Source organism: Engystomops pustulosus, chromosome 2 (genome assembly GCF_040894005.1).
Source record: "Engystomops pustulosus chromosome 2, aEngPut4.maternal, whole genome shotgun sequence".
In the NCBI taxonomy this organism is placed as follows: Eukaryota; Metazoa; Chordata; class Amphibia; order Anura; family Leptodactylidae; genus Engystomops; species Engystomops pustulosus.
In genome coordinates, this window is record NC_092412.1 from 176,864,303 (window position 1) to 176,886,275 (window position 21,973).

At 39.2% G+C, this 21,973-nt stretch overlaps 1 protein-coding gene across 3 annotated transcripts in view; it reads right to left on the bottom strand.

Annotated features, from left to right (window-relative positions):
• EPS8L3 (EPS8 signaling adaptor L3) overlaps window positions 1–21,973 on the bottom strand; it is a 108,912-nt gene that overhangs the window by 12,514 nt on the left and 74,425 nt on the right. For all 3 annotated transcript variants that reach the window (XR_011853287.1, XM_072137394.1, XM_072137393.1), the window contains exons 12-16: window positions 17,013–17,087; window positions 16,786–16,934; window positions 11,544–11,643; window positions 7,913–7,956; window positions 999–1,089 (exon numbers count right to left, since the gene is read on the bottom strand). Coding sequence is in view for 2 of the 3 variants with exons in the window: in XM_072137394.1 (XP_071993495.1) it covers window positions 999–1,089; window positions 7,913–7,956; window positions 11,544–11,643; window positions 16,786–16,934; window positions 17,013–17,087 (459 nt within the window). In the remaining variant the exon portion in view is untranslated. The remainder of the gene's footprint in view (window positions 1–998; window positions 1,090–7,912; window positions 7,957–11,543; window positions 11,644–16,785; window positions 16,935–17,012; window positions 17,088–21,973) is intronic.

The following is a 21,973-nucleotide window of genomic DNA, read 5'->3' on the forward strand; positions in this document are numbered from 1 at the left end:
ATAAGAAGATTACCAGAGACAGTTGTCTGGATCTATGAGAAAGTGCCTCTGGTTTATCATGCTCAATTTTGCTGGTATATTTCCTTTAAAAGTTATAGTTAAATTATAGTAAATTAAGTTATACAATTTTCCAATGTACTTTCTGTATAAATTCCTCATTGTTTTCTAGATCTTGCTGTCCTGCTATAGAAAGTCTCTATGTTCCAGTGCATAGAAATCTGTCCATGGTCTTGGACACTGATTACTATCATTGATACTAACACCTTGCGCACCTGCATGTTCATCACAAGACCATGGACAGATTTCTATCCAGTGGAAGTAAACATGAAGCTTTCTATAGCAGTACAGCAAGCAGAGATCTAGAAAACCATGAGGAATTGATACAGAAAGTATATAGGAAAATTGCATGGCATTATTTGCTGAAAATGCACAACCCCTTTAAATGGAACCTACCACCCCGATTCTACCTATAAAGGTAGAACGGGTGGTAGGGGGATAAAAGGCACTAAGGATAGCCCTTTTTTGGGCTAATCCTCACATCCCGGCTATCTTTTCGAAAACTTTAATGCAGGCATATGTAAATTTTTGTATGCGGCTACTGGGGAGTGGAGTAGCCGGACATGAGGCTACTAGTCGCGGCTACTCCACGCCCCAGTAGCCACATTACTCCGCCTACCATTTAATCTTCGGCGCGCAGCTCCTCGTATCTGCGTGCCCTCGTCCTAGTCCCCGGCGTTCTGTGCATGAAGGCCGCAGATGCCGGGGGACTCGGACGAGCAGCTACGAGGAGCTGTATGGTCATACAGTTACAGCAGCTGTATGGTCAGACTTACCTTCTCAGTGGGTAAATGCTTGTGTTACAAAATGTCTCCAAAACACTAATTAAAAGTAATAAAAGAGAGATATATATCCCCAAATTTTACTACAATTAACTCCCAAAAACAAGCTCTCACACATGTTTTACAGCCTTTAAACATGTTTTGCAGACCTGTCCTTACCTTTACGCTGTCTCCTGTCTTCACTGAAAGTTCGCGTTCATTTCTGGCTTCAAAATCATAAGCAACTTTCATTTCCACTGGCTGAAAGTGTCTGTAAAAGATGATTGTGTCAGAACCACAAGAGGTTTGAGAAGATTCCTTGTTAAGTTGCGTTCACACCTACTATATAGTTTGTCATAATACAGGCAGTCCCCGGGTTACATACAAGATAGGTTCTGGAGGTTTGTTCTTAAGTTGAATTTGTATGTAAGTCGAAACTGTATATTTTATAATGGAAGTTCTAGACAATATTTTTCTTTTGCCCCAGTGACAATTGGAGTTTCAAAATTTTTGGTGTAATTGGACCAAGAATTATCAATAAAGCTTCATTACAGACATCTTACAGCTGATCATTGCAGTCTGGGACTATAGTAAAGCATCCAGAGAGCTTCACCAGAGGTCACAGTGGGCAGAGGGGTCTGTCTGTAACTATGGGTTGTCTGTAAGTCGGGTGTCCTTAAGTAGGGGACCGCCTGTAATGGTAGCCTATTGCTGCATCAGCAGGACATCGGGTTCTTCTGCTGCTGGCACACAGCTTTGTTATCACAGACCAGCCTCAACACTAACACCAGGGATCTGCGCTTTTAACTCCTTAGACACTGCGGTCAAACATGCTGGGCACTGAAATGGTGTAATTACAGAAAAAAATACCTGTTTTCATTGTGCATAATCCAATTTGCATTAATTTTTAAAAGCACTTACTGTATCCTCACAAATTACATGAGGGGTATAGTTTAAAAAATGTTGTCATTCATTGAGGACTTATTGTTTTTAAATCATTTTACAGCCTTTGCATTTGTCAGTCAACGCTACGCAGGTTCCAAAACTAAGCGTAAAATTCACCTGGTACTGTTACCCTCGTGATCCCTGGCATAATTCCAAGCAAAAGGTTACATCCACATCTAGAATAGGTTGACTCTGAATAAATTGTCCTTATTAACCACTAATGAAAATAAAAATAATATTAGGGGTAAGAGAGACTTATTTTGTATTCAACATTTGTCGGGTTAAAATTTTCCTCCTTGTAGTTTGGGTCATTTGTTGGAGATCTCCACTGTTCTGGTACCTCACGAGCTCTGCACATGGATCATGGTACATGAATAATATTTTAGCCAAGTCTTCTAAATAATGCTCAATGTCTTCTGAGCTCTGACATTGAACAAACTGGGGTCTGCATTTCCTCATTTAAACCCAATGTGAAAATTGAAGCTTTGGCCTTCAAATAGCCTTAAAAAATACATTCCCTGTTCATGCCACATTCCAGCCAAATCTGCCTCTAAAAGGCAAATAGCTCACTTTTCCTTTCAAGTGCTGCAGTGTACCCACAACAATTTGCATCCACATAAGGGGCATTTCTGTTGGAAGAACAATAATGTAGGACATATTTTTTCATGTAACCAATTGTGAAAATTAAAAATGTGGGGTTAAAATAGCTTTTTTGGATATTATTTTTTCATTTTTTCAAATTCTATGAAAAGTCTTAAAGTGTAACTGTAAAGTTATAATGATTTTACCAAATGCTAAAGTAATTTAGCATTAAATCCATTTAGTTTCCCACAAGTAAATCCACTAAACACTGCACCGTGCACATACAGGATGCATATGGTGACTAGCCTATAACATGTAATAAGTGGTAGAAATCATAAGTAAACCATTTACATGAAGTTTATAGCTTGTGCTGTGTGAGCAGTAAGGGTTAATAGTTTATCTGCACAGAGCTCATAGTGCCAATGACAAGGTCTGCAGCATGAGGTGCAGAGACAGACAGAAAAAGTTCTGTAGAATCAGACTGGGATGGAGGGACTGATAGGGAACAAGGAAGACACATCCATAGTCTTGGAACAAATACCCTCCCTCCCAGGAGTTTGTAGAGTTTGTTTATACTATGGCCTCCAGGGCTTATCAGCACAGGGAGAGGAAGCAGCTTCTTAGTGAGCTGGTTCTGGTGAGCCGGGTCTTCTGGCTCCTGTACTGGCTCCCTATTACATATAGTGACCCCATTCCACACCTCTTTTAACGCAACTATCTCAGGTTAAAGGGGACGTGGTGAGCCGATTAGGGGCGGGGTTTAGTGAGCCATCAGCTCACTGAGGGGAGCCGACTCCTGTCGTTCACGAAAAAGAACTGGCTCTTAGAGCTTGTTTGCGAACGATAGATCACTAGCTCCTGCATCACTGAGGTAATTTGAGAGCTATAGCAAGGAAACTGCTGCATATAGGCAATAAAGATAATAGGCATGGTTGTTTTACACCCCAAAAGCTATTGATTTGTGTGAAAACATTGTTTACAATTACTCTTTAAGATGAAAAAGGCCATTATACCCCTTATAAATTCCTTGGGGGGGGGGGGGGGTATGAAATATGGGGTCACTTTATTACGGTTTCCTCTGTCTGGGTATTCCAGGAACTCTACAAATGCCATATGGCACTTGTAATCAATTCCAGCCAAATCTGCTTCTAAAAGTCAAGCAGCAGTCTTTTCCTTTCAAGCCCCACAGTGTGCCCATATGCAACAACATACCGTATATTTCAGTAAGCATGAGAAATGGTGCAAATTTTCTTTTAACCCCTTAACAACCAGGCCTTTTTTTGTTTTTGCATTTTCATTTTTCACTCCCCACTTTCAAAACGCCATAACTTTTCTATTTTTCCATATAAGGAGCTGTATGATGGTTTGTTTTCTGCAAAAAAATAGCACTTTATAGTGATGGTATTTAAAATTCCATGCCGTGTACTTGGAAGCGGGAAAAAATTCCAAATACAGGGAAACTGGTGAAAAAATTACTTTTTGCCGTTTTCTTGTGGGCTTGGATTTTTTTCAGCTTTCACTATGAGACCCAAATGACATATCTATTTATTTTTTGGGTCAGTACAATCATGGGGATACCAAATTTATATAGGTTTTACAATGTTTTCATACATTTACAAAAATGAAAACCTGCTAATAACTTTTTCATACTTCAGTGTATGGAGTGTGTGTGGTTTCATATTTTTCGACTTTTGATTGCATCTTCAGTGCGACCATTTTTAGGACTGTATGCCTTTTGATCACTTTTTATAGAATTTTTTATATTTTGCAAATTGGCAAAAAGATGGCATTATCGACTTTAGGCGCTATTTTCCATTACAGGGTTAAATAACGGGATTTACTGTTATTATATTTTGATAGATCAGACATTTTGAGACGTGAAGATACCTCACACGTTTATGATTTTTACAGTTTTATTATTATTTAGTTCTAGGGAAAGGGGGGTGATTTGAATTTTTAGGGTTTATTTATTTATTTATTTTTACTTTTTTAAAAATGTTTTCTTTTGCTATTTTTCAGACCCCCTAGGGTATTTAAACTTAGAATGTCTGATTGATCCCACCATATACTGCAGTATGGCAGTATATGGGGATTTTGCACATCACGCATTAAAATGTGCAAATCACACATTGTGATACATTGTGTAAAAAGTGACAGCCCTTGGGTCTTTGTGTGAGCTATCTCCAATCATCCAAAGCCGACGTGTGACGTACTACTATGTCATGCATCTTTAAGGGGTTAAAGTTGATTTTTTTACTGAAAAAAAGAATCTTTCATTGATATATCTTTATTCTATTCTAAGTTTTTAAGGCGAAAAAGCTTGTTATATCTCTTAATAAATTTCTTGTAGTGGTATTTCTGAATTTTGGGTCACTTCTTTGCAGTTTCCATTGTTCTAGTATTCCAGGGGCTCTCCAATTGCCAAATGGCATCTGAAAACAGTTTCAGCCTGTTCATTTTATTTATTCAGAGTGTTCATTTTATTTGTCCACCTCGTCATCCCAAAGTGACTTCACAGGTGGAAGCCTGTCACTGCAGCAGAGATTGAGAAATATTAGGGCATAGTACTTCTTATCGGACTGGTAGGAAAGCCCAAAATCAAGGACTATTGGAGCACAGACATACTGTACCACACCCCAGAGTTTCACATGGCGATGAGCAGGATGTGCTTTGAAGCCATCCATAATATTTTGCAATACCCTGTTCAAGAGCCTCGCTTTCAGAAATACTGCGGCATGAGGCACTGTTTGAAGGAATCAGAGAGGTCTCCTGAAGTAGCTGCTAGGGGAATAACTTAGAGGGCATGACAGCCGAGCACTATGCAGTGACTCAGTATTGTGTGTTATGCATTTATCATGCAGATAGCGCTGCATAATGCATACATGTTATGTTGATGTGCAGGCCAGAGGAGAACTTTCCTGCAGTTTCAAGAGGTGGTAGTCAAGCATTTTATTTTTGGAGAACCGGAATGCGGGATTGCTAGTACTACTGGAAGCAAGGCCACAACATGTATTGTACCAGGGCAGTACTTTCTCATTCTCATTGCTAATACTTTGACTTGCCACCTGTTCTCTTTCATGATTATAAAGAGAGATATCCCCGGAGAAGTTATGTGAATTTATCTCACATCCCTTGATACTAACTTATATGTCATCTCCTGCATTCCAATTATTGTATGTACATTCAAATGCTTTATTGATATGTAACCTACCGTATATACTCGTGTATAAAAAATGTGCTGAAAAACGTCCCCTCGGCTTATACACGAGTCTATTACCCCCCAAAAATTACCCAATTAAAAAAATTAAATTAAATACTCACCCTCTGATGTCAGCGCGGCTCCCCGATGTCGGCGCGACTTAACGATGTCCCCGATGTCAGCGCGTCCCGTCTTCTTTCTTCTCCGCGGCTCCTCTTCTCTCTTCTTTCTTCTATCATCGACGCGGGCATGTTTTCTTCATGGCCGCGCATACTATGACGTCAGCAGCGGCCGCGACATAGTATGCGCCTGCTAGAAGAAAACATGGGCGCGGGAAGAGTGAAGAGGAGCCGCGGAGAAGAAAGAAGACGGGACGCACTGACATCGGGGACATCGGTAAGTCGCGCCGACATCGGGGAGCCGCGCTGACATCGGAGGGTGAGTATTTAAGTTTATTTTTTTAAGGGCCATGGTTGCAGGCTGTATACTACTAGGGGCAGGCTGTATACTACTAGGGGCAGGCTGTATACTACTAGGGGCTGCTGTATACTACATGGGGGCTGCTGTATACTACAGGGGGGCTGCTGTATACTACTGGGGGCTGCTGTATACTTCTAGGGGCTGCTGTATACTACAAGGGGGCTGCTGTATACTACAGGGGGGCTGCTGTATACTACTAGGGGCTGCTGTATACTACTAGGGGCTTGCTGTATACTACATGGGGCTGCTGTATACTACTAGGGGCTTGCTGTATACTACATGGGGGCTTGCTGTATACTACTAGGGGCTTGCTGTATACTACATGGGGGCTGCTGTATACTACTAGGGGCTGCTGTATTTTTCTGGGGGCTGGCAGGCTGTATACTACTGGGGGCTGGCAGGCTGTATACTACTGGGGGCTAGAAGGCTGTATACTACTGGGGGGGTTTGACCAATGCATTTCCCACCCTCGGCTTATACTCGAGTCAGTAGTTTTTCCCAGTTTTTGGTGGTAAAATTAGGGGTCTCGGCTTATACTCGGGTCGGATTATACTCGAGTATATACGGTATCTCCCTTTGATTTGGTTCAATAAACTTCATATAATGTTAAAAAAAGGTGCAGGGTGTGTTCCAAAAGGGGTATAAGGAGGCAAACCATTTACCAGTGTGACATGTGCCCTGATAAACCTGGATTATGTATGAAGGACTGTTTTAGGGTTTATCACACCTCCTTGGATATGTGTTTTATTCACAGCTCATGCCGAATGCTGCACCATTCCTTCTGAGTCCTGCCGTGTGCCCCTCCTGTAGATTATTGCCACAAATGGGGTAATGCCCTGCCCGGGACAACACGCATAATGATTTTTGATGTATTTGTCTCTAGTGGCATGTATTGGGCAAAATACATTGGCACTAACATGGCATATTTGAGAAAAAATGCTAATTTTTACACTGCACCATTTACTTTTTATTACATTTTTGCCAGCATGTTGGGGGTTAAAATGCTCACCCTCAACCCAGATAAAATTTAATGTAAAAATTTCCAATCCATTTTTGTTTCTTGATTTTGATTCCTGAGATTAAAGTATTAACAGACTTCCCAAAGGTTGAATTGAATAGTTTTAGATGTTAAGTTCATAAAATGGTGTTACTTGTGGGGGTTTGTAGTACATAAGCCTTTATAGGGCACTTCCAAACTAAATTGGTCAACAAAAATTTAGCATTTTTCAAATCTCTTGAAAACCTAAGAACTTGCTACTAAAACTATAAACCTTCTAACATCCCTAAAAAAACTAAACAAAATCAAATTATGGAAATACAAAAGACAAATGGCACAAGGTTTCTACAAAAAAAATTGTGGTATGACTTTTTATCTAAAATGTAGAAACTTTATAACTTTGAAAATTGTAATTTTTTTACATTTTTTTTAAACTAAATTATTGAATTTTTACCCCCCCCCCCAAAAAAAAAAACTAACTGATAAGTGAAATTATACTACTAACATAAACTATGTCTCACAAGAAAACAGTCTCAAATTACAGGGATAGGACACGTGCCTTCAAGAGACACTGGTCAGATTTTTTTAAACAAAGGGCTGAGCCTTAATGTACAGATTGGATACATCCTTAAGGGGTTAAAAAAGCTTCTTTTTTAATTTCACCACATTTACTTTCTAAAATGAATCATTCACATCTTTTTTTTTTTACTAACATAAAGTTCAATGTGTCATGAAAAAACATGATCAAAATCACCTTGGTTAATTAAAGTGTTCCAAAGTTATCATCCAAAATGAGATTTGTAAAATAGAGTCTGGTCATTAAGCTGAAAACAAGCGTCAGTAATAAGGGGTTACATTTATTATACTGTAGTATACTAGTTTTTTATGTACCTGTTAGCAGGTGGTGTTTTTCTGCTTTGTTGAATCTGGACAATCTTGAAAAAAAAAATAAAACACACAATAGATAACCAATTTCTTTAATCATAGCAGGTTGTCTGAACAAGTCTTCAAATCTTTGCATAAGCATGGAGCAAAAGGGAACCTTTGCATTTAATATTCCATTATACAGTGTCCTTATAAATGTAATACAATAATGACTTTATCTTGAAAAAAACATTTATCCTACATGAAAATTAGATGCTTGATTTCAAGGGGGCAGAAAACTTGCTGCTTCGTCTGCAATAAACATGCCCCTTGGTCCTCCTAGCACAGTGATGGCAAACCTTTGGAGACAGAGTGCCCAAACTACAACCAAAGCCCACTTATTTTCCTGTGGATCTGTAATACTTGATATACTGTATAATCTGTGCTAGTTTAGGGTTTGACACCACCCTCTGTCCGAAAAGTATGACTGTGGATGGGCTGATATACTTGCTACTGTAAACATTGCTTACAGACAGAATCTTGTACTGCACTGTTCTCTTTGCTCTGACCTATATTTATTGACTTCTCTTTTATGTTTGTATTATCAAAAGGGGGAGATTTATCAGAAGTGTCCAAGGTAAAACTATTCTAGTTGCCCATGGAAACCAATCAGAGGTCGGCTTTCATTTTATAAACCGCTGTGTGAAAAGGAAAGCTGAGCTCTTATTGGTTGCCATGGACAACTAGAGCAGTTCTGCTTTCAGGCACTTATGATAAATTTCCCCCTTTGTCTCTGCACTTTGGTGCAGGAAGAGAACGTCTACCAGGGGCAGTAGGGAAGGGGGTTTAGGCCTTAGGGCTCACTGTCCTTGTCTGTCCTTCCAGTCCATTCCATTCCCTTACAGCAGCATAACAGGAACATAATGTACTAAAACTTGCTTGGTTTACAATCCATTTCTTATTTTGCCTTCAAAACCTGAAAGTGAAACCTACCCTTCATGGTGTTATGATGCTCTTAGCCATATGGTACATACTATTTCTAAAGTCTCCAGTGATCTCCTCGCTGCTTAATCCAAAAGGCATGATTTTCTTCTCATTGTTCTGGATCTTTCGGCAACGTTTGATATTGTGGACCAACTGCTCCTCCTCAAGATGCTTCCCTCCATTGGCCTGAATGACACTACACTCTCTTGGTTTTCTTCCTATATCTTTGAGCGCACCTTCAGTGACTCCTTCTCTGGACCTCTCTCCTCCTCTTTGGGGTTCCTCAAGGCTCCGGCCTAGGTCCTCTTCTTTTTTCCCTCTATACTGCCCCCATTGGACAAACCATCAGTAGATACGGTTTTCAGTATGACCTTAATGCTTATTATACCCAACTGTATACATTTGCACATAATAACAACCCTGCCTTACTATGGACCACCAGTTATTCTCTCTCTTCTGTGTCTAACATCATGTCCTCTCTCTTCTTGAAATTGAATCTTTCCAAAACGGATCTTCTTGTCTTTCTACCTTCTACTAACCCTGTCCTCTCCAATTCTGTCTTTGAGGTCACCATTACCCTGAAGCAATATTCAATCTGTTGCTCGCTCTTGCAGCATGCACCTTAAAAACATTTCTAAAATTGGCTTATTTCTTACAATTGAAACCTTTAAAACACTTTAAAACACTGTCGCTCTGATTCACTCTCGTCTTGACCACTGTAACACCCTACTAATATATCTTCCACTTACTAAACGCTCTCTTCTAGAATCTATTATTAACGCAGCAGCCAGGCTTGTTTTTCAGACCAAACGCTACACGGATTCCTCCAGTCTATGTCAGTCACTGCATTGGTTGCGCATATCCTTCCGAATACAGTTTAACCGGTTCAGGACCAGGCCCTTTCCTGTTTTTTCATTTCCATTTTTCACTCTCCACCTTCAAAAATCTATAACTTTTTTATTTTTGAATGTAAAGAGCTGTGTGATGGCTTGTTTTCTGCGTAACAAATTGCACTTCATAGTGGTGGCATTGAATATTCCCTGCTGTGTAGTGGAAAGCAGGGAAAAGAAATTCCAAATGCAGTGAAAATGGTGAAAAAACGCATTTGCTCGTTTTCTTGTGGGCTTGGATTTTACGGCATTCACTATACGCCCCAAATGACATGTCTACTTTATTCTTTGGGTCAATACTATTACGGGGATACCAAATTTGTATAGGTTTTATAATGTTTTTTATACATTTACAGAAATTAAAACCTCATGTACAAATTTTTTTTTTTATTTTGCCGTCTTCTTGCACTAATAACTTTTTCATACACCATTGTACGGAGCTGTGGGTGATGTCAATTTTTGCGACTTTTGATGATGTTTTTAATCATATTATTTTTAGGCTTTACGGGGTGAAAGGCTTTACGGGGTTAAACGCTGTGAAAAAACGTTATTATATTTTTAGCGATCTGGCATTTTTGGACGCGGCGATACCTAATGTGTTTATGATTTTTACTATTTATGGTTCAATAAACTTTATTGCGAGCGAGCAAGAGATTTTTACTATTTATATTTATATCAGTTCTAGGGAAAGGGGGGTGATTAGAATTTTTAGGGTTTTTTATTATAATTTTTTTTAACCTTTTTTTAATTTTTATTTTTACTATTTTTCAGACTCCCTAGGGTACTTTAACCCTAGGTTGTCTGATTGATCCTACCCTATACTTCCATACTACAGTATGGCAGTATATGGGGATTTTACTCCTCATTCATTACAATGTGCTGATAGCACATTGTAATGAATGGGTTAAAACAAAGTAGCCTCGGGTCTTTGGAAGACCAGAGGCTACCATGGCGATGGATCTTTGCCGGCGGCGAACAGCAAGAAAACACCCGCGATCGGTGCTGGCAATATGCAGCAAAGACTTACTGGATATGGAGAGGTCTCAGCCCGTGAGCCCTCTCCATGCACCGGAACCCGACTGCCGTGAATACACGGTGGGCGGTCGTGAACCTGTTAAATGAATCACCCTCATCCACAAAGCTCTCCTTTCTTATCTCAGTCTATTGCCCAACTTGTTCTTATAGATCTGCCAGTGATCTTAGATTATCCTCTTCTCTTCTTTGAACCTCCCATGCATGTTTCCAGGACTTCTCTTGAGCTGCACCAGTTCTCTGGAATGTCCTACCCCGGTCTATCAGACTAATACCCAATCTCCAAAACTTCATACATGCTCTTATAACACATCTCTTTAGAAAAGCCTATCACTTTCCCTAACTGCATGCAACTTTAACCAACTCATTCTGTGTCCTCTTCCCATCTGCAATCCGGCATACACCAGGTACCAAGTTAGAGGCTGCTTTGCAGTCCTGTTAACTTTGGACTCTGTATATAAGATGGCAGCCGATGACTGGTTCAAGCAGGGCTCTCATTCCTATTATTTCATAAGACAAAGTTATTACTCTGTAATGTCTTACAGAGCGTCTTAATGTTTTACTTGTATATGTTTCCCATAATCTGTAAAGCACTACAGAATATGATGGCCCCATATAAAGATTATTATTAATATTTAACCACAAAGACCGTGTGTACTCTTCATTTTTGTCTTTTTAAAGACTGACTTAAAAATATTAGAAAATGTTTATATTGAATTATATACATGTAGAAATATTACAAATCTGCATACCTCTGGCTGGCCATTACTGGATGTAGCTTCTGGAGGCATCCACCCATCAGAGAATGTTGGTATGTATGTGGGAAAATTCTTTCCATCGGGCCAGTCTTCTCTATAATGTACATAAATAATAGTGAGACAACTAAAAGTCATATTTAATTATTATTTTGTCTTTGGTCAGGTTATTTTTTTTTGCTTCTCTTTACATTTATTGGTTTAATAAAAATATTTTGATCACATTAGGCCACATTCACACAAACATATATGCCCGATGGAGTGAAGGAGGGATGACCCCTCCCCTCTCCATACCAATGCATGGTGCATGGCGCTGCAACACAGGGAGAGATAGGAAATGTCCTATCTTTTCCCCATGTATGGAGCAGTACAGTGCCGCACCGTATCACTCCGTGCGTCCATTGCCGGCCTATGGGGGACGTATATACCCAACGGTCGTGTGAATGTAGGTTTAGATTGTAAGTTCTTGTGAGAAGAAGCCTCATAATGTTACACAACAGTGTCCTATAACTATATTGTTGATAAGTATAATCTGATGGAGAAAAAAAAGCACCAAAAATTGATGACATCAACATTCCATAGATGACTACATTTTTATTGTCCCATTGTACAGAACACTGTATTATTTCAGCCTTAGAAGGAACTTTCTATAACAGATCCTAGAAAAAAGCTCCTGTGGGTCAAAACATTGCATAGCATTTGTACAAAAAAGATCTTCATTTTTTTACCATGCAGTAATCTAATCTAATTCATTTTTTACCATGCAGTAATCTAATCTAACAAGGCAATTTTCAGATTGAGGCATGGGGCTTCCTTTGCTTTGTGATAGTAGCAGAACTATGGAATTATTTAGTATGGCATACATGACTATTTCATCTGTGATTTTTCTTTTTTTAACGCCTTAATGCTGAGGCCCTTTTTCATTTTTGTGTTTCCATTTTTTACTCCTACCTTAAATTTGAGTTCTTAATTTTGCCATGTTCTGGTGCTAATAACTTTTTCAAACTTTCATGTATGGAGCTGTGGGTGGTGTCATTTTTTGTGACTTTTGATAACGTCTTCAATGCTACCATTTTTAGGACTGTATGGCTTTTTGATCACTTTATGTAATATTTTTTTTATTTTTCAAAATGGCAAAAAAGTGGTATTTTTGTATTTTCCGTTACGAGGTTAAATCCTGGGGAAAACTATTTTTTGATAAATTGGACATTCGGGGACGCAGCGATTCATAACATGTTTATTATTTTTACTGTTTATTTATATTTATTAGACTTCAAGGGAAAGGGGGTGATTTGAATTTTTAGGACTTTTTAATATAATTTTTTAAAACTTTTTTTATTTTTTACCGGTTTTCAGACCCCCTAGGATACTTTAACTCTAGGTTGTCTGATTGATCCGACCATATGCTGCCATACTATAGTACGGCAGTATATGGGGATTTTCCTCCTCATACATTAAGCCTTTGGTCTTAGGAAGACCCGAGGCTGTCATGGTAACTGATCGCTGCCCCCCGATGACACCACGGCAGGCAGCGATTAAATCCAAGATGGCCATGCCCACTGAATTTAAATGCCTCCGGCAGCTGTGCTGGGTGTATTAAAGTGGTTAACACTGACTGCTGGCCAACAACAACCACAGGTGTTACCGATGGGTGTTTGCTGAAATATGCAGCAAATGCCAACCATTGTAAGGAGAGGGCTCAGCCTTTCTACCTATTCAGATCTCATGCATGCTACACTGAACCAAGCATACATGTATAAATAGGAGTCCATTTATACATCCATGGATTTAAATCAATTTAAATAAATACTCAGACTTCACACACACATATATATATATATATGTATATATATATATATATATATATATATATAAGTACTTACCTCATCCACATATCCTTACTCCACCACAGGCAATGTCCATCAGACACATTTCATATACTGAGTAGTCAGATAAATCACTTTTTAATGTCCTTAGATGCAAAGTTAGACTACGATCTAATCGAACTGGCCAGCAAAATCACAGTGAGACAGAGCAATCCCACACATAAACACACACATATGCACACACCCCCTTCTCCTGATTGTCCGCTAACATGCACCCCCTTCCCTTTCTGATTGGCCACACACACCTCCTTCTCCTGAATGGCTGCTACTCCTGTTGGGCATGGCCTCACACACATTTATACACTCGTATGTACACACATTTATATACACATACAGTACGTACATGTATATACTCATATGCACACATTTATGCACTTATATATACACAATTTTATACACTTATATACACATATATACATGTATACACTCATACGCACATATTTGTGTACTCAAATATACACTAATACATACAGTATTTAAAAACTCATACAGTAAATACTGTATACATACATTATATACCTACATATAGTATAAAGTATGTACAACATATACACACACATACAGCAAATGCACACATAAAGTATATACAGCATATACATTACATACACAATCACACAGCATATACATGAACACACATACATCAGAATATATATATATATATATATATATATATATATATATATATATATATATTATAGAGAGAGAGAGTGAGTGTGAAGAGGCAGCACTCCACAGTGTGTTGAAAGGGGTGAACCTTTATTCCATTAAACGCCTTATTCCCCTTTCAACACACCTTGGAGTTTTCCCTCTTCACTCTCTATATTTGGGATTTACCACCAAGGAATCATCAGCTATTGCACCCATTTTCAGCTGTGCTGCTTTGGACTCTCCATTATATATATTTATATTTATTATATATATATATATATATATACACACACACAAATACACATACAATACATATTAAGATATTAAGGTACTTGCATTAAGATATTAAGGTACTTCTGTTCTGGCAGGTGGATGTGGCAGCAGGTGGGTGGGCATGCGGTTATCTATGTCAGCAGGTGGACGGGTGTACAGGCAGAAGAGACATGCCCAGGAGAACAGCAATGACAAATTTTTGTTCCATCATCCATGCCGGGTCCCCGTGCAGTGCGGGCCTCGTAGCAGCCACTACAGCTGCTACGGTTATTACTTTAAACTATATTTCATTATTTCATACCATGTGACAAGTCAGTGATATTGATGTTCACTTCATGATTGTAATTAATTATTTGTATGATCTTTTTATAGTGCTTGACAAAGGTGAGATATTGCTGAAACGATGCACAGAAATTTTACTTTGCGCATAAACAATAACATTTTTGTATAATTCATTTAAAGTGTGCCTGGATTTCCTAATGGACAACCAGGGGTTGGAACCCTTCCGGTGAATCTACTATTGGAGTGTTGTTACAAGTTTTCTGTCAATATATACAAAAATAGAAAGAAGCAGGCCAGAACTGAGACAAAAGTCCATCCAAAATAGTAAAAAGGAAAATGGCAGCACTTTATTTACGATTAATAACTTTTTTGCTGACCTCACATTTGATACGATATTTTGATCAGGTTACCAATCTGGCATTATAAGCACACAAGCAGCCCACTAGTCTGTGCCCCCTCTCCCCTCTAACTGAAGAGAAGCCCCTTTCTAAAGGGTTTGGAAGGCTATAACCAGTATTAATTACTGGATTCATGTGGTGACCAAGGCAAGAGACATACCTGAAGGTCAGGACATGTAAATAAAGTCCCTTTCTAACCAAAACCACTTTTCAAAAATTGTAGTGAGTAGTGGAAAAAAAAAATGTTGCAAATAACGGTCAACCTGTAGTAAATGCCCTATTTTGTTACTTTTCGTGTCCAGAATTCAGGAGGTCGGGTTCTCTTATGGGAGAGGGCCTCAGAATGTTTCGTTTAATATAGATATCATCACTAGACTACTCTTTATAGTAAATATGTTCAACAGTTATGGAGGAACAAATAAAATAGCATTTTTTAAAACTTTCCTTTTTTGGTACCTAAAAACTTACAGAAATCATTTATCTTATGATCAAGTCTTTGTGTTCTGCTTAGGTAAAAGATGCTGGGAAGTGGATCCCCAGCTGTTTACAGTTTACCACTGTTACAAGTGGTTAGCCACAATAGAGAGGAAAGGTTGGAGAACAATTCAAGTGTAGCATTGTTGGCAAGTTGGAACAAAAGACATAGGTTTTAACAGATTGCTTCTCACTTTGTTGCAGATTTAGGCCCCTTTCACACTTGCGTTGCAGATCACGTCAGAGTCTGATCATGGTGCGATCAGGGCTTGGTCAGTGTCTCAGTTTTTCACGCATGTTTTCAATGCAATTTCAATGTGTTTTTCACGCACCTGGCTTGCAAAAGTAGAGCATGCTGAGATTTAAACGCGCGTTAAAAAAACCTACGTATGTGCGTGAAAAAGAATGCAAGTCTGAAAAGACCCATTAATTACAATGGGTCAGAGTGCAATGCAAGTTCGGCACGTCAAAAGCATGCACAGAGCACGCGCGTGAAAGGGGCCTTAGGCGAATATATTAATCAAGAGAAGTAGGAGATGCAGTCATTCTCGTCTGTCAATAGAGAATGATGCTCCCCAGGAGATATGTTCAATCGATGAAGTAAAGGAATGAGTCACACAAAGATGGACTGAAAACTCTTGTATAAAATTAGGTTTAAGTGGGGCATTTACACAATGGGGCACATTTACTTACCCGTGTTCCACGAAAGTGCATTGTCCGGCCAGAATTGCATTCTGCCGCGATTCACTAAGATTGTGCGCTTGATATCCTGCATGTGTCGCTTCCCCGGTTAGGTCCGTCGGTGTTCACCTTCTTCCTGCTGCATGCAAGTGCATTGTCTTGCGACACAATTTGAATCTTAAATCCCGTGCTCAGTCCTAATCAGATCTTCTGACGGCCGCCCCTTGATTTCTGTCGCATTAAAGCCAGCGCAGTTCCGCCACAATTCGATTGAGTGTGACACAATCCCCAGTTAAATACCTGTCACAGCCGTGCAAATTCCAAAAACTTCGAGAATCCAACGAAAGTGCGATCTACAGTCCCTTAGTAAATAAGCCCCAATGTATTTTTTCCAATAAGCTGTCCTTCATCTCCTAATCAAGGTCTGAGTTCCGAACCAAAATGCACTGGATACATGCCCCAAATAGACCCAGATTCATATGAGAGCAGTGCCTTTGAAGATTTCTCTCCATTCTTAAATGCCTCATTCCTTGTGTTCTGCGTATTATGGTAATTTGTGAGCTATCAACTGCCTCATAACACTACTATTATTATTACCTTGTTGTTCGCCATGAATCCCCTAAGCTCTCCCACAATTTCATTTCTTTATCTGTTACACATGAGCTCAGAAGCATTATTGCTCTTTGTGTAAGAAAAGGCGGCAGTGCAGAGCTTGCAGTGTTCTTCCCTGGACATTTGGATAGGATCTGTAATGCAGCAGAGTATTTAATGTATATTATGTTTTATATATTGATGCAATAATATAAAAATTCTATAATCCTTACCTTGGGCAGGATGTCCATCAAAATATGAACTAACTCTGGAGCTGTTGGCTGAGACATCTGATGTTGAACTTTTCCCTGTTTAGAGGATTATAAATGAAACGGGTATATAATGTGCTAAAAGGGAGTATTAAAGTAAATTTTCGGCAATTCCTCTACACTTCCTCTACCACCTTTCACTAACTTCATTAGACATTTAACGCATGTGTTTAAAAACGCATTACAACAGCTGAAGAGCTGTGTTTGCACATTGCATTGTGCATGCGTTAACATCACGTTAACACATTTTGTTAACATAAGTTATATAGGGTTTGTCAGATAATTAAGGAAATTGGCATCAAGTGCCAGCTTAATACAGATAGGACAGATTACTTGCAGGTATCTAAAACATAGAAATGTATGCAATCTGTAACCAGCACCCAATGTCTTGCATTTAAACAATGCAATACAGCGGAAAACTTTGTGCTTTGCTTTATCTGGCCGCAAATTTAGACAGACGTGAGAATTTCCCGACACTGTCAGAGAGAAGAGTAAATGCAAAAATACCAACACCACCCAATATGTCTACCTGCAAGAGAAGTCCCAATGTAGTTGCTACATGCAGTTTGAGAGATTCCACTATAACGTTTAGAATACACTGGAAATGGGCAAAATTTGTTAACTGCTGTGTGATCGGTGAATACATTTTTATTATATAAAAAAATTAATTTTGAAAGCTGAAGCTAACTTTGTGTGAAGCTGAAAATTTTAATTGCATACACATGTGCTGATTCTTATACACCAGCATTGAAGAAGGTATCCATGCAATATTAGAGAATATTAGTGGACATTTACATTGTCCCTGAATTAATGGAGAGGTTGTTCCATTTCCAACAATCTTACATACGGTCCGGTAGTCAGACACTAGAATAATCTAAAAATACCTATTTAAATACCACAGCAGTCCTACATCTGTTACATATATGGGGTGGTTGTATACAGTCATGGCCATAAGTTTTGAGAATGACACAAATATTATATTTTCACATGATCTGTTGCCCTCTGGTTTTTAATGTGTGTTTGTCAGATGTTTTTATTACATTCAGAAATACAAGTGCAATTATATTATCAATAACAAAACCTTTTATTGACAGTTAGAATGAGTTAATGCAGCCAGTCAATATTTGCAGTGTTGACCCTTCTTCTTCAGGACCTCTGCAATTCTCCCTGGCAGCTCTCAATCAACTTCTGGACCAAATCCTGACTGATAGCAGTCCATTCTTGCACAATCAGTGCTTGCATTTAGTCACAATTTGTTGGTTTTTGTTTGTCCACCCGTCTCTTGATTATTGGCCACAAGTTCTCAATGGGATTAAGATCTGGGGAGTTTCCAGGCCATGGACCGAAAATCTCTATGTTTTGTTCCCTGAGCCATTTAGTTATCACCTTTGCTTTATGGCAATGTGCTCCATCATGCTGGAAAAGGCATTGTTGATCACCAAACTGCTCTTGGACGGTTGGGAGAAGTTGCTCTTGGAGAACATTCTGGTACCATTCTTTATTCATGGATGTGTTTTCAGGCAAGCCTGTGAGAGAGCCGATTCCCTTGGCTGAGAAGCAACCCCACACCTGAATGGTTGCAGGATGCTTTACAGTTGGCATGAGACAAGACTGGTGGTATCACTCACCTTGTCTTCTCCGAACAAGCTGTTTTCCAGATTTTCCAAACAATCGGAAAGGGGATTCATCAGAGAAAATTACTTTAACCCAGTCCTCAGCAGTCCACTCCCTGTACCTTTTGCAGAATATCAGTTCATCCCTGATTTTTTTTCTGGAGAGAAGTGGCTTCTTTGCTGCCCTCCTTGACACCAGGCCTTGCTCCAAGAGTCTCCGCCTCACAGTGCGAGCAGATGCACTAACACCTGCCTGCTGCCATTCCTGTTGAAGCTCTGCACTGCTGGTAACCTGATCCTGAAGCTGAAACACTTCTAAGAGACAGTCCTGGCGCTTGCTGGTCCTTCTTGGGCGCCCTGGAGCTGTTTTGGCAACAATGGAACCTCTCTCCTTGAATTCCTTGATGATGCGATAGATTGTTGACTGAGGTGCAATCTTTCTAGCTGTGATACTCTTCCCTGTTAGGCCAGTTTTGTGCAGTGCAATGATGACTGCACTTGTTTCTTTAGAGATAACCATGGTTAACAGAAGAGAAACAATGATGCCAAGCCCCAGCCTCCTTTTAAAGTGTCCAGTGGTGTGATTCTTACTTAATCATGACAGATTGATCTCCAGCCCTGTCCTCATCAACACCCACACCTGTTTTAACGGAGCAATAACTGAGACGATGTTAGCTGCTCCTTTTAAGGCAGGCTAGCCATGAAGTTGAAATGTGTTTTGGGGGAAAAAGTTAATTTTCTAGGCAAATATTGACTTTGCAATTAGTTGCTGTTAAGTTGATCACTCATTATAACATTCTGGAGTATATGCAAATTGCCATTATAAAACCTGATGCAGTAGACTTAACATTTGTATCATTCTCAAAACTTATGGCCATGACTGTAAAATATAAAACACACAGTTGACATTTGCATCTTTTTTAAGTTAAAGGGGAATTCTAGGAATAAGTATAATTTATATTCAAATGGCTCATTAAAATACAAGTTTTGTTGTTTTTTTTAATTTTGCTCCCCTTAGCAGAAAAATTTGGGGAACATACACTACAATTAAGAATTAAAATGCTACTGGGCCTTTAATCAGTGCATTGATTATTTTCCCTGTGAAGGAGACATGGGACATAAGATGGCTGCTGGTCACATGTCCACATCACATGTCCTGCATCTACTTGGGCATCACTATGTTTGGCTGTAGTCTGATGCTTGCAGAGCATCCTGTTTGTCCAAGTGTTTTGATGAGATACATCACAGTCAGGTAATGTGCAGTGATGGCAGTTGCACACATTATTACTATGGGAACAGAGCAAAACAGTCTGCTAGATAACCACTGGCAGAAGAGCATAAGAAGAGCTCTTACTGAGAACGGAAGGATCATGGGATTTGTAGTATCCTGTGGTGGCCATCTTGGATATAACTACACATACTTTAGAAAGCCCATTCAATTTTGTGAATCATAAAACTAATTTATTTAAGCACTATTCACATTGAGTTGAGTTGTATTCATTTATTTATAGCATTATGGATTTTTGTATCAGATGTTTATATTCCTGGAATACCCCTTTAATAAGTTACTAAAGTATAGTATAATAACATGTGCAAATTTGGCATTTGTGTGGCATTCTGCAAAGTTGTGTCTGGTCCTCTTACAGCTCCACCTCAAACCTTCTGCCTTTTAATTGTTTTGATGTCATATGAACACTGATGCAGTTTGTATCCAGTTAAGAGTGTGTCAGTGTCCCACTTCTTCTTAAACTTTTTAAAAAATAATAATTCATAACAAAACAGTTGCAAGTTTCCGACAACATGTGGAAACATATTGGTTTATACAGTTGAAAAAAGACACATGTCCATCAAGTTCAACCAAGGAAGGAAAGGGAATCGATGAGGAAGGGATTTAGGGGAAACAATTCTATATAACCCCTTCCCGACGCATGGAGAGGGCTCGCGGGCCGAGCCCTCTCCATAGCCGGTAAGTCTTTGCTGCATATTGCAGCAAAGGCTTACCGGTAACACCCGCGATCGGTGCTAGCACCGATCGCGGGTGCTTTCACGGCGATCGCCCCCGGCAATGCTGCCATCTTGCCGCGGACCGCCACTCCCCGATGACGTCACGGGGAGCGGTGATCCGTTGCCATGACAACATCGGGTCTCACGAAGGCCCGATGCTGTCTCGTTTTAACCCATTCATTACGATGTGCTATCAGCACATTGTAATGAATGAGGAGTAAAATCCCCATATGCTGCCATATTGCAGTATGGCAGTATATGGTAGGATCGATCAGACAACCTAGGGTTAAAGTACCCTAGGGAGTCTGAAAAATAGTTAAAGTAAAAGTAAAAAAAAGTTTAAAAAAAAAATTATATTAAAAAAACCTAAAAATTCAAATCACCCCCCTTTCCCTAGAACTGATATTAATATTAATAAACAGTAAAAATCATAAACACATTAGGTACCGCTGCGTCCGAAAATGTCCAATCTATCAAAATATAATAACGGTTTTTCACTGCATTTAACCCCGTAACGGAAAATAGCGTCCAAAGTCAAAAATGACATTTTTTTGCCATTTTGGAAAATATAAAAAAATTAATAAAAAGTGATCAAAAGGTCGTACAGTCCTAACAATGATAGCAATGAAAACGCCATCAAAAGTCGCAAAAAATGACACCACCCACAGCTCTGTACACCAAAGTATGAAAAAGTTATTAGCGCCAGAAGATGGCAAAATCAAAAAAAAAATTTTGTACAGAAGGTTTTAATTTTTTTAAATGTATGAAAACATTATAAAACCTGTACAAATGTGGTATCCCTGTGATCGTAGCAACCCAAAGAATAAAATAGACCTGTCATTTGGGGCACACAGTGAAAGCTGTAAAATCCAAGCCCACAAGAAAACGTCGCAAATGTGTTTTTTCACCATTTTCACTGCATTTGGAATTTTTTTCCCGCTTCCCAGTACGCGCCATGGAATATTAAATACCGCCACTACGAAGTGCAATTTGTTACGCAGAAAATAAGCCATAACAGAGCTCTTTATGTGGAAAAATAAATAAGTTATAGATTTTTGAAGGTGGGGAGTGAAAAATGGAAGTGAAAAAACTAAAAAAGGCCAAGTCGTTAAGGGGATAATATAACCATCAATGTTACTTAGGTGTAAAAAGGCATCTAGGCCCATCTTGAAGCTCTCTGCCATCCCTGCTACGACCAGTGCCAAAGGCAGGCTATTTTATAGATTGACAGTTCTCATAGTCCAAAGCCCTGTCGCCTCTGGTGATTAAACCTAGTTTTCTCCAGATGGAGACCGTACCTCCTAGTCT